Here is a 14,382-nt window from a genome sequence, read left to right as displayed (position 1 = left end):
CTACTTAGCACCTTTTTTCCTAAGAGAGTATGTTCTGCCAATCTGACATAATGTATTTTCTATGTGATGCCACTTCCAGGTCAACTGGCGGCGGGGACATGTGAGATTGTGATGCTGGACAGGGACAGCAGTCAGCCCAGACGGACCATCGCCAGACAGACTGCACGGTGCGCCTGTAAGAAGGGACAGATCGCTGGGACGACAAGAGCCATGCCAGCCTGTGTGGACGGTAAGAGCTTTCTACATAGTTTAGAACAAGTCTGGAGTGATCCCTTTACACTATGTGGTCCGTGGGGCGACGCACAATTGGCATAGCGTCGTCCGGGTTAGGGAGGGTTTGGCCGGTAGGGATATCCTTGTCTCAGTATGTAAAATGTAATGAAATGTAAAAAAAAAAAAAAAATGTAATAAAATGTATGCACTCTACTGTAAGTCGCTCTGGATAAGAGCGTCTGCTAAATGACAAAAATGTAATGTAAAATGTGGTCAAGTATTTGGAAAATGTTGTGGAAAATTCAGTACTGAGAGAGACTTGGTAATTTCTTCAAACAACCATCTTTATTTAATATCGATTAATTATTGCAATAATGGGGCTGGTTGACCCCACACCCTTGAGTGTTGGACCGAGTAACCTAACCTTTACACAAATACAGAGTCCTATATATAGCTGACACTAAAAATGCTTCGTCATGATTGGTTCCACCCATCCCATGCAGATTGAGGCATCATATGCCACTCTGGGTTCCTCCTGTCGTTATCTGCACGTGGGTTGTTGTCTTAATTCTTATGGCTGCAGGGGGCGTATTGAAAAACTGGAAAATATGTGCACATTTTCAAACGGCCTCTTAATCAATTTTTGCTCTTACAATATGCATATATTTACTACTATTGGATAGAAAACAGTCTCTAGTTTCTAAAAACGTTTGAATTATTTCTCTAAGTGGAACAGAACTATTTTTACAGCCCATTTCCTATCCGGAAGTGAGATTTCCAAATGCGAGGTCTCTTTTCAAGAGCTTGTCTATAAAAGGGCATGTCACTTGGGACCATAGAAACACGTCATACGCCTTCCCCTGGCTGTCATGCGGAAGTGAGAGCAGAAAGCACTTGAATATCTCGATCAGGGAATGAACACAGCCTCTTGGAGTGAGAGGACCGCCATAATTTTTTTTCTCCATGGCGCGAAGTTGGACTTTGTATTGCCTCCTGGAAACGTGTCGTTATACATGAATATAATCTCCGGCTTCGATTTGACTTGATACATGTCACAATATCATCCTAAAGTATGTTTTTTCAATATAGTTTAATTATATTATTGAAATTTATTCGGGACTTTAGACGTGATGCTTTGGAAGAATTGTTTGAAGAAGGAGAGGTTAGCGCCGCACGGCCAGTGTGCTTGCTAATTCAAGAGGGAAATAGTTCGTTCTGGATCCCAAACAAAGACTGTACTGGACAATGGACCCCTTTACAACATTCTGATGGAAGAACAACAAAGATAAGGACCCAATTTGGGATGCTTTTTCATATATCTGTCGAACTGTGCTATGCTACCGTTTGACTAGAATCAATGCTGCCGTGTGCTAGCTAATGTAGTAAGCTAATATAACGATATATTGTGTTTTCGCTGTAAAACACTTCAAAAATCGGAAATATTAGCTCTATTCACACGATCTTTGTCTTTCATTAGCTATCCACCATATATTTTTCTGAAATGTTTTATGATGTGTATTTAGTAGTTGACGTTGGTGTCTGTATTTTCTCTGGCTACTCCCGTGCGATTTCAGACTGTAGCTATGATGGGAGCAGTAATGTAAAACTGATTTATAGCTAAAATATGCACATTTTTTGAACAAAACATAGATTTATTGTGTAACATGTTATAGGACTGTCATCTGAGGTAGTTTTTTCTAGGTTATTTAGGTTGGTTCTAGGTTAGTTAGGTTGGCTTGTGCATGCTACTTGCATCCTACTTGTGCTGTGAAAAATGTCTGTCCTCTTTTTTATTTGGTGGTGAGCTAACATAAATATATGTGGTGTTTTCTCTGTAAAACATTTAAAAAATCGGACATGTTGGCTGGATTGACAAGATGTTTATCTTTCAAATGCTGTATTGGACTTGTTAATGTGTGAAAGTTAAATATTTAAAAAAAATAGATTTTGAATTTCGCGCCCTGCAATAGAGCTGGATGTTGTCATAAGTGTACCGATGTCGGGACAGCCCGCCTAACAGGTTAACCCCACCCTGGCTTAGTTTCTCTGATGCAAGAATGATTTTGAGACAATGAGGGATTGTTCTACTCCTAAGCTATCCCTAGTTAAACACATTCTTGTCTATGTAATGCAGTCTTTAACTCATTTGTCAGCTCAAGCCATCTCTGGTGACTGACTATACACCCAGATTAGCTGCAGGGAACTAGAGTGGTAGAGTGGAGACCATAAAAACACAGACACTAGTAGGACAGAAATATCTTACTATTAGTTAAATATGAATAATATCAAATAAATCTGGTAAATATGTAATTTTTCCCTCACAATATACAGGTGGTGTGTAGACCAGAGTTGGACATATTAGCCACTGAAATAGGCCTATGCTATCACCGATACTGAAGATACATTGCAGATTGAAACATTCAAACTAACCAGTACATTTTCCAAGCATACAGCAAGGGTTGTGATTGCATTGTTTTTGTCAGAAAGACTGCTGGAAGAGCTCAGTGATGTCATGTCAGTGAATCATTTCTTATACCTTACGCTTCACATTATCTGATGCTTTGGCATGGATATGTCCGTGAAATCTCTCTTATGTTCTTGTCGATGTCAAGTTACCTTTGACGTTTCTTTTGTCAGCAGTGACAGTATGCCGTGAATGTAACACCTTTTTCCTATTCCCCCCAAGCCAATGCTACTGCTATTTCTCTGATGCCCTCAATATGTGTGTGTGTGTGTGTGTGTGTGTGTGTGTGTGTGTGTGTGTGTGTGTGTGTGTGTGTGTGTGTGTGTGTGTGTGTGTGTGTGTGTGTGTGTGTGTGTGTGTGTGAGTGTATATGTGTGTCTAATAGTGAGTAGAAGGACTGACATCATGACATGTAATCCCCCACCACATACACCTCACCCCGAGCGCACTGCGTCGACACAGGGGTTTGATATTTGTGTCATGGCCTGTGTGTCTGGTTCCGCCCTGTCCCCTAAAGCCAGTGTTATTTGTTCTGTTTCTTCCTGGATCACACACAAGGAGTAGCCAGTCCACTGGAAGAGAATAAGACAGAGAATACATTTTTTTTAAATTACTGAAATCTAATTTGTTTATCTTATTGAGTTCTCAAAGTCTGGCCCAGTATGGTAATTTCCCACATTTAAATTGATACAATCTGAGTCTTTCCGTCCAACACAATCCCTGTCCTTAATGTGTCAAGTCTCAATCTCTACTCCTGACGGTCACCTCTCGAGAAGGATAATCCAAATGAGACCCATCACAACCAATGCAGCCGAATTCTGGAATTGAATCCTGATATAAATTCTGCAAGATGATCTATCCAATGAGTCAGCTGCAACATACTGAATCCCGAGAATAATACATTATCTGTTTACTCTCTGTCTTGCCATTACACAATAGTTATTCTGCTGGTTGAGTGCTACACATCTCGGAAGCAGTTTGTTCAAGTGGAGGACAGGATACATTTAATCTTCCCAACTGCCCCGTTTTATAATTCCACCCGGTCCGCAAGGAGACAACGAACACCGACAATAAAATCCTCTTCAGACAAAATCTCAATTCCATGCCAAAATATTCCTCTCAGCCCAATTGATCCCGATCCACAGGGGGCCGATGTGATACAGACTCCCCTTATTTGTCATTTTACTCTCCTGATCCCTCTATTTTCTTGTAACAATGTCAGAGTCTATCTATTGATTCCCATCAAGGCAGGTGAAAAAGAGAGCAAGGCTTCTTTTGCCGAGCAGTGTGGTGTTGGAGTGGACGGGCCACTACACTGATTAAGAGGAGAGCTCGTTGAGGGGCTGAGGACAGAAATATTGTACCTTCTCCTCAGGTGGTCCGAGAGAGGAGAGGCCGATGAGGGTGTTTGTATGAATGTACTAGGCTCTAAATTACAAAATAATCATTGGTAGCACTGGTGCTCCTAACTTTAAAAAGGTAGAAGCACAACATCAATTTTAGGAGCACCAGAAAATAAGATTTTAAAATCAATTGAGATATAGCCTATATGAATTTGAATGAGATATATGTTGTGCCCTAGAAACAAATATGTTACCCGGTAAATACATTTCTTTATTAGTATAAAAAGTTTAAATGTTGATACGAATAACTGTCATTGAAATTAAAAAGGCATTTGTAGATTGAGGTTTTTAAAAGCACTATTTCCATATTGAGATACATTACATTGAAAATTGTACACTGGCTCTTTAAGAGTGTCATGTTTGTGATGATGACATGCAAGACATTCATTGTTATGATCATTGATTTCCTGAAGAAGTTATCCCTATTCCTTTCTTTCTGTGCCCCAAAATGTTTGGATATACTGGTAAAGTAACCGGGTTGTTAGCTAGCTAGCTAATGAGTTAACAAACATGACTGAACAACGTGTAAAACCAATGAGGCCCACGAGTAGTTTTAGAACTGCCTGCGACATAGTTTATGAATGTAAAATGCAGCCCCCAATCTCTCACAGGAAGAAAAAAACATTGCTCTGGTAAAATGGGTCAGATCTTTTGAAGTGTTTGTGCTAGAAACACGCCATTTCCATTGTATTAATGATACAAGCATGACACTAAAGAATCTGCGCTCGGGAAACAACGGTAGTGTGAAGCCTTATCGTTACAACAATTATTATTTAAAGAATAATAATTGAATACTAAAAAATATAGAATTTTCTTTGCAACCCAAATTAAAACTCCAGGTTGCACAGTGAAATATTTGGTTGCACTTTAAAGCTGTGTGTGTGTGTGTGTGTGTGTGTGTGTGTGTGTGTGTGTGTGTGTGTGTGTGTGTGTGTTGGCTATTGAAACTGACAACACTACCCCTAATGGTGTGGGTGTAACGGATGTGAAATGGCTAGCTAGTTAGCGGGTACGCGCTAGTAGCGTTTCAATCAGTTACGTCACTTGCTCTGAAACCTATTAGTAGTGTTGCCCCTTGCTCTGCAAGAGCCGTGGCCTTTGTGGAGCGATGGGTAACGATGCTTCGTGGGTGACTGTTGTTGATGTGTGCAGAGGGTCCCTGGTTCGCGCCCGAGGTCGGGGCGAGGGGACGGTTTAAAGTTATACTGAGCATTGATGCTGTTGACCCGGATCACTGGTTGCTGCGGAAAAGGAGGTTGAAAGGGGGGTGAGTGTAACGGATGTGAAATGGCTAGCTAGTTAGCGGGTACGCGCTAGTAGCGTTTCAATCAGTTACGTCACTTGCTCTGAAACCTATTAGTAGTGTTGCCCCTTGCTCTGCAAGGGCCGTGGCCTTTGTGGAGCGATGGGTAACGATGCTTCGTGGGCGACCGTTGTTGATGTGTGCAGAGGGTCCCTGGTTCGCGCCCGTGTCGGGGCGAGGGGACACGGTAAAGTTATACTGTTACATGGGTTACACACTCAACATGACAAAGTGGGTCGGAGACAGTGTCCAATTGTCCTCTGGTGTCCCATGGGAAACTAAACCTATTGAAGTGTGAAAGTACCATGTTTTGCCAAATAAATACCACTGTTCCTGCTACTGCCACAGCCTTTGATGGTGTCTTGTGTTTATTAAATGGATCACTTGAAAATAAAGGAGCTCACACTAGGAGCTCAGATGCAAAAATGTAATATCCAACGTTTCGACAGCCAAGCTGTCTTCATCAGGGTATAATCACAAACACTGCGGGATGACTCGTTTATATAGTGTCAAAAGACACACAGGTGTCTGTAATCATGGCCAAGAGTGGCCTAATATCATTGGTTAATTCTCAAAAAATAAAATGGCATACAAACAACAGCATACAAAAAACGAATGGATAGCATACGATCATAGATTCATTTTAGACTACACAAGCTTACAAACAATTACAATAATAATCACAATAATCACAAGAATGGCTTCAGATCAAAGTCTACGTTGAGACCGAAGGGAGCAAGGGTCTTTAAGTTAAAGATCCAGGCAGCCTCTCGGTTTAACAATAAATTATCAAGGTCACCCCATCTCCTAGGGAGGGTGACATGTTCGACACCAATATGACGCAGAGACGAAATCGAGTGGCCTGCCTCCAAAAAGTGGGCCGCAACTGGGTAAGTCAAGTTTTTGCACCTAATGGTGCTACGATTCTCTGAGATACGTACTTTTAATTCGCGCTTTGTTTTACCCACATAATTTTTACCACAAGGACAAGTTAGAAGATAAATAACTGCCTTAGTGGAGCACCTAATAACACCTTTGATTGGGATCGATTTCCCTGTTTGTGGGTGTTTGAAGGATCTGCATTTATAAGTGCCATTGCATTGAGCACAGCCATTACACTTGTAATTTCCATCCAGTAGGGGCGCAAATACACGTTGTTCAGGAATATCTTGCGGTGGTAAATCAGTGTGTACCAATTGGTCTCTGAGATTTTAAATGGATCACAACATTTTCCTTGCAACAATTGGTAGAAAACCAATAGATTTTGCTCATGATGAAAATAAATTGTGTGTCAAGCCAGTCCTCCATGAAAGCAATTCAGTTTGTCTTTCTCTTAGCAACCTACTGCTTCAACCCAATTCTCCTTGAATAGTTAACAAATGGCAGCTTTCTGAGAGGGCCATCCCTATGGTTCAATTCTCATATGAAGACTTTTCTTACAAGCCCAAAATGTTGATGGAGAAATGGACTAGTGACTAAAATGTTATGACAACACTAGTGCTGAGAAATTTTTGTTATTTAGATTTTTTTCAACAACTAATTGACCAACGTCAGTTCAATTATTTGAATTCCATTTTTTTTGTGAGCTCAATGTACACATTTCTCCATTTATGTTGAGATCAGTCAGATCAAGCCCAAACTGTGCGATGTAGTAGGGAGTCGTGTTTCCAACAGGCCAATATTCCACATCGTTTAGCACAGAAAATGTGTTAATTAACTACAATGACCATAATCCATTGCGCTTCTACTTGTCGGGTTTGTGCTTCTTTTACGCCTGCTACGCCTGCTAGAAGAATGCGCGATTGAGACGGATAGAGAGCAGTTTCTTTGTGAGATAACTCTACCTGAAAATACATGATCTAAGTGATTGATAGTTAGTATTCAGCAGTCTTAAAAGTATGTCTTATTTACTTTGAAGAAGTACTTTTTGACAGACAGCATAGGCAGCAGCTCTATAGAGATGAGATGATGACTTGGAATTAAATAATCAAATAATCAAATAAAACAAATGTAATTTACACAACAACTGAAATATTTTATTCAAGTAAAGTAACGTGAATAAATTATGGTTGATAAGGGATGAGCAGTAATGGGCAGTCACTACCATCATGGGACTTTTATTAATTGATTTATTCTGTGTTGTTACAGCATTCAACCCGCATAATGCATTTCATGTAAAAAAAAAAAAATGTATCAAAACCAAAATCGAAAACCATGAAAAAATATATATAATTCAACCGAAACCGAACCAACCTAAAAAATACCTAATCACTAATCGTTCAGCACAAGACAACCCTAATAAAATTATAAACCATTGCATGGCAGTGGTATGTATTACAGTACAATTATTAGAAACATCTCTAAATGAAGTGTGATTATTGACAATTACCAATTAAACCAACCCAATACCATTGCAAAGCAATATACTGTGTGTGTTTTTTTACTTTTACCATTGAAGACCATTAGAGACCATAACATTGAAACCATTAGAACTTCTGTAGCCTAATAGTGTGCTTGTTTACCAGGAATGGTCTAACTAATCCCTACCTTATTTGAAGGTAATAAACACACACAGAGTGGCCGTTTCCTGTACACAGATTAAGCCAAAGAGAAAGACAAACTGAATTGCTTTCATGGAGGACTGTATTGAATTGTGAGGATGACCACTCTATTTATTTTCATCATTAGCAGAAGTTGTTGGTTTTCTTCACAAAATGTATCCATTTAATCAACACAGGAGAACACCAAAATGGATTAAAGGACGTGGCAGTGGTAGGAGCAGTGGCATTGCAGTAGTAGGAACAGTGGCATCTAGTGGGCAGAACCTGGTACTTTCACACTCATTCATAGTAAATAATGCAAGTGACTTCAATGGCTAATTTCTCTGAACAAGGGAAAAAAACATATTCCAAATTCACGGGAAATACATTTCATAAGATGAAAATGCAATACTCCCTGCATCGCAGTGCTAGAGGCGTCACTACAGATCCTGGTTCGATTCCAGGGTTAAGCGGATGGGTGTTAAGAAACGCGGTTTGGCGGGTCATGTATCGGAGGACGCATGATTCGACCTTCACCGCCCGAGCCCATTGGGAGTTGGAGCAATGAGACAAGATCGAAATTGGGGGGAAAAAAGGGAAAAAAAAAGCAATACTCCAAGCCGCAGCATACTACTTGTCAGACATAAAGAACTGATACTCTATACTGGTTGTTAGGATGGGCTTTGCGTTGGGTGTGTGGTGTCCCTGGATGGCTTTTGATACTTTTATTGGATTCCTCATGTCTTACTCATTGTTAGTAAGAAGTAGGGTCCAAATCGGATATTAGGTACTGTATTTATTGACAATTATACGAAACCAATGAATTAAAATGGCCTAAATAGCTTAATTTCCGAATGATCAAATTGTATTTCAACAAAATAATATTTCAGGAATTCTAATCTTGAGATGGTGGGTGTCGAATTCTCTTTATTGTGCTTTTTGAGGTGGAACGACCCATAAGGGTTAAGTCACAGGTTAGATGTACTGTACATTTGTATACCCTTTGTTTTCCACAGCAGTATTTAAAAAGGCTTCTAAAGTTTGTAATTTCCACTTTAAAATGGCAGACTTGATTTGCTCTAACAAAAAATTTATTAACCCCTACAACAAAATGTCCATTAATTATAATCCACATAAGAATGAACATTTCCTGTTACTGCAGGATTATTTTCCTGCCATAGCAAACTGGCTCAAATTAAGATCTTTCATCCTACATCTGTAACCAAGCAAAGAATGGGGAAAATATATGTTGACATTTTTTGAAATTAGACATCTGTTTCACAAGTTTGGACAGCACAGTACAGTAAAGAAATGTAGAAGAGAGAATAGTTCAGTATAATACAGTTCTGTACTGTACAGTAGAGTTTAGTACAGTACAGTAGAGCACACTAGAGTACAGTATAATTTACTCTATTGTATTTTACTGTACTGAACTATACTGTACTGAACCGAACTATCTTCTACTCTGCTGTACTGAACTCTACTCTACTGTACTTTACTGTACTGAACTATACTCTGCTGTACTGTGCTGTGCTCAACTGTGCTGTACTGTGATGTCCAAACTTGTGAAAAATAGACGTCTATGATTGGTACAAATTTGGTCCAGTCCAACCAATTTTGACCTTGCTTGGGGACGGAGCTCATTATAATAATAGCCAGTGTGTAGAATGGTAGCCAAAATATTTTTTTTTTAACCTTTGTGTACCTATTCAGGTACATCACCATGAAGAGAATGACATTCATAATCATGCATTTCTGTATACTACAGATCAGGGACAGATGATGTCCTTCTGTTACAATCATTCTGTTACTGTAGTTCAATAACCAAGATAGATTTTTTCAAACGGAAGGTGTCGTATCATAGCTGACACCCCATTATTTCAGCAGACGTCTTTGAATCTTAATTCGGAGTAGGTATTTCATAAACTGAGGGAGATTTTACTGTCATTCTGTTACCAAACTTTACATCTGCACTGCTCTTTGAGTAAATGTGTTTTTGTAAAATTCCTTAGTGGAAATTGTTAAAAGTAGTCATTTTCTTTAGAGTTGTATAGTTTGTTTAACTTCCTAATAAATGGTTTTTGTTTGGTATACTTTAAAGTAAAACATTATTATTTTACTATGGAATTGAGAAATCATATCATGTCAACTCAGTACATTCCATTAGTATGAACTGCAGTACCTCTAACTAGGAGGAATGGGGCTGTCTGCCAGTGCTGTGTGTTGGGAAGGGAGGTTTAGCGATGTAGTGAATCATAACGGGTTCCTGTAGTAGACATCCAGATGGGGTGTGGGGAGGCTGGTGTGCCTAGTAGTCTCTATGGGCATGTTAAACCAGCTCTCTGGCCTCTGCGTCGGGAGGGGAAAGGCCACCGGAATACAAATCAGACCCTAGAGATGGTGGGAGTCATTATCTGCCACCTTTGTATGAACACTGCATATAATGTTGGGTTGGAGTTGGAATAGGAGAGATCAGGTGCAGCTATGTATGATGCATAACTGCCCACGGAGGCTACATGATGGAGGGAAAGGAGGAATTTGAATGTCAGTTAACCTCACTAGGGTATGTGGGACGGTAGCGTCCCACCTCGTCAACAGCCAGTGAAACTGCAGGGCGCCAAATTCAAAACAACAGAAATCCCATAATTTCAATTCCTCAAACATACAAGTATTTCACACCATTTTAAAGATACACTTGTTGTAAATCCAGCCAAAGTGTCAGATTTCAAAAAGGTTTTACGACGAAAGCACACCAAACGATTATGTTAGGTTAGAGCCAAGTCACAGAAAAAGACAGCCATTTTTCCAGCCAAAGAGAGGAGTAACAAAAAGTAGAAATAGAGATAATATTAATCACTAACCTTTGAAGATCTTCATCAGACGACACTCATAGGACTTCATGTTACACAATACATGTATGTTTTGTTCGGTAAAGTTCATATTTATATCCAAAAATCTGAGTTTAGGCAGGACGCTACTGTCTCACTTGGCAAAAAGACAGAGAAAATGCAGAACGCAAAATTCAAATTAATTACTATAAAAATCTAACTTTCATTAAATCACACATGAAAGATACCAAATTAAAGCTACACTGGTTGTGAATCCAGCCAACATGTCAAAATTCAAATAGGCTTTTCGGCGAAAGCAAACGATGCTATTATCTGAGGATAGCACCATTGTAAACAAAGAGAGAGAAGCATATTTCAACCCTGCAGGCACGACACAAAACGCAGAAATAAAAATATAATTCAGGCCTTACCTTTGACGAGCTTCTGTTGTTGGCACTCCAATATGTCCCATAAACATCACAAATGGTCCTTTTGTTCGATTAATTCCGTCGATATATATCCAAAATGTCCATTTATTTGGCGCGTTTGATCCAGAAAAACACCAGTTCCAACTTGTGAAACGTGACTACAAAATATCTCAAAGGTTACCTGTAAACTTTGCCAAAAAATTTCAAACTACTTTTGTAATACAACTTTAGGTATTTTTTAAACGTAAATAATCGATCAAATTGAAGACGGGATGATCTGTGTTCAATATAGGATTAAAACCAACTGTAGCTAGCTTTCTGGTCATGCGCTTCTAACAAACAGGACACTTCGAGTGACCCTCCTTCAAGATGGCCCTACTTCTTCATTAAACAAAGGAATAACCTCAACCAATTTCTAAAGACTGTTGACATCCAGTGGAAGCGGTAGGAACTGCAAGAAAGTCAATTAGAAATCTGTATTCCCAATGAAAATCCATTGAAAAGAGAGTGACCTCAACAAAAAAAAAAATCTGAATGGTTTGTCCTGGGGGTTTCGCCTGCTAAATAAGTTATGTTATACTCACAGACATGATTCAAACAGTTTTAGAAACTTCAGTGTTTTCTATCCAAATCTACTAATAATATGCATATCTTATCTTCTGGAGATGAGTAGCTGGCAGTTTAATTTGGGCATGCTTTTCATCCAAAATTCCGAATGCTGCCCCCTACCCAAGAGAAGTTAAACAGACAAATGGTTGAAAAAGTGATTATTTTGGCAGTTTGAGAGCACGTCATGGTTTATTTTTGGTAACAGTGTTACAAAACAACAACTTGAGCATTTTCCTTAAAAACCCAAAGTTCCTTATTAGCAGCAGTTGGCAAAATCCATTTTGAACACAACATTTTCTTGAGAGGGACTCCTTGAAGAACAGAAACTAAGCACCAGAGATTCTCCTATTCTCCAATGATATTCTCAACACTTCCACTATCTCTATCAACACTTCTACTCCCTGGAACGTTGTCAGTGAAAATACTGGAGAACTGTCGAGTGTTGAGCCATCACTGCTTTCTCTCCTACCAAAGACAGACGAGAAAAATCGAACTCTAAGGAGAACTCTTCGACTCCTTCTGAATGTGTTTCCTGGACCTAATGCAATGTTATTTCTCTAGGGAAGTTATATCAAAGTTGCTTTATGGTGGGTTTACAAAAAACATATGGTGTAGGTTGTTTTCTGTATGACAGGCAGAAATATAATACACAAAGAAACCTGCATGCTTTTCCCTTCAGGGACGTCTACCGACATGTGACACAGATATTAGCATAGAAATAAAAAGTGTGGTATGCCATATCGCTCGTTCCCACTCACTTCTCTTCCCATCTGTTAACATTACACCTCTCTTTCTTTTAATTTGTTTATGCTGAATTGCTCAGATTCATAAAGTTAAAAATAAAATAATCCTAATGGAACTAGCTATACATTCAGAACATGAACATGATACATCATCAAGTTATATACGTTTCTAACAGGAGGAGTTGACATGAAATTCCACGAGAGTCAGCAATATCCTCTACTTCCAAGAATAACCTATGCATCAGATGATCTAGCACTGATGCAGTTTGAAGGCACCAGACAAAATGGCTTCCTCCTTATCCTCCTCTTTAACAAACATTATTAACCGCACTTCCTGTTCCTACCCATAACCCCTTGCTTCCATCACTTCACCATGAACCAGAATGCGGCATGATGAAGAGTCCCAAGGTGTTCCACGGGTTTCGAGGCTTTCAAAGCTATTGATAACGTTAATTGTTATTGACGTCCTATTAGTAATAATGAGCGATTAACTGAAATTGCATTTTTTTCCGGTTAGTAAACAACTAATTGACAGACGTCAGTTCAATTACTTGAATTCCATTCCATTTCATTTGTTTTGTGAGCTCAACACACCATTTTTCTGAAAATAAATCTAATCATTCACGAGAGAAATTAAGTCATGAACTAGAGTTGAAGTCAGAAGTTTACATACACCTTAGCTAAATACATTTAAACTAAGTTTTTCACAATTCCTTACATTTAATCCAAGTAAAAATTCCCTGTCTTAGGTCTGTTAGGATCACCACTTTATTTTAAGAATGTGAAATGTCAGAATAATAGTAGAGAGAATGATTTATTTCAGCACATTCCCAGTGGGTCAGAAGTTTACATACTCAATTAGTATTTGGAAGCATTGCCTTTAAATTGTTTAACTTGGGTCAAACGTTTCGGGTAGCCTTCCACAAGCTTCCCACAATAAATTGGGTGAATTTGGGCCCATTCCTCCTGACAGAGCTGGTGTAACTGAGTCAGGTTTGTAGGCCTCCTTGGGATTGAAGTCAGGGCTTTGTGATGGCCACTCCAATACCTTGACTTTGTTGTCCTTAAGCCATTTTGCCACAACTTTGGAAGTATGCTTAAGGTCATTGTCCATTTGGAAGACCCATTTGCGACCAAGCTTTAACTTCCTGACTGATGTCTTAAAATGTTGCTTCGATTTATCCACATCATTTTAATTTGTCATGATGCCATCTATTTTGTGAAGTGCACCAGTCCCTCCTGCAGCAAAGCACCCCATAACAGGATGCTGCCACCCCTGTGCTTCACGGTTGGGATGGTGTTCTTCGGCTTTCAAGCCTCCCCCTTTTTCCTCCAAACATAACGATGGTCATTATGGTCAAACAGTTCTATTTTTGTTTCATCAGACCAGAGGACATTTCTCTAGTATCTTTGTCCCCATGTGCAGTTGCAAACTGTAGTCTGGCTTTTTTATGGGGGTTTTGGAGCAGTGGCTTCTTCCTTGCTGAGCGGCCTTTCAGGTTATGTCGATATAGGACTCGTTTTACTGTGGATATAGATACTTTTGTACCTGTTTCCTCCAGCATCTTCACAACGTCCTTTGCTGTTGTTCTGGGATTGATTTGTACTTTTCGCACCAAAGTATGTTCATCTCTAGGAGACAGAACGCATCTCCTTCCTGAGCGGCATGACGACTGCGTGGTCCCATGGGGTTTATACTTGCGTATTATTGTTTGTATAGATGAACATGGTACCTTCAGGCATTTGGACATTGCTCCCAAGGATGAACCAGACTTGTGGAGGTCTACAATTTTTTTTTCCGAGGCCTTGGCTGATTTCTTTAGATTTTCCCATGATGTCAAGCAAAGAGGC

The 14,382-nt window shown here is 39.5% G+C and overlaps 1 protein-coding gene across 1 annotated transcript in view; it reads left to right on the top strand.

The window, feature by feature from the left end:
- Positions 1 to 14,382, top strand: part of LOC120049059 (chemokine-like protein TAFA-5) — a 178,288-nt gene that overhangs the window by 101,112 nt on the left and 62,794 nt on the right. Inside the window, exon 2 of the mRNA XM_038995315.1 lies at positions 80 to 229. Within this exon, the coding sequence (XP_038851243.1) occupies positions 80 to 229 (150 nt within the window). The remainder of the gene's footprint in view (positions 1 to 79; positions 230 to 14,382) is intronic.

This window comes from Salvelinus namaycush, chromosome 6 (assembly GCF_016432855.1).
Source record: "Salvelinus namaycush isolate Seneca chromosome 6, SaNama_1.0, whole genome shotgun sequence".
NCBI classification, from domain to species: domain Eukaryota; kingdom Metazoa; phylum Chordata; class Actinopteri; order Salmoniformes; family Salmonidae; genus Salvelinus; species Salvelinus namaycush.
The sequence above is the reverse complement of the archived record's forward strand: the minus strand, read 5'-3'. Positions and strand labels throughout refer to the sequence as shown.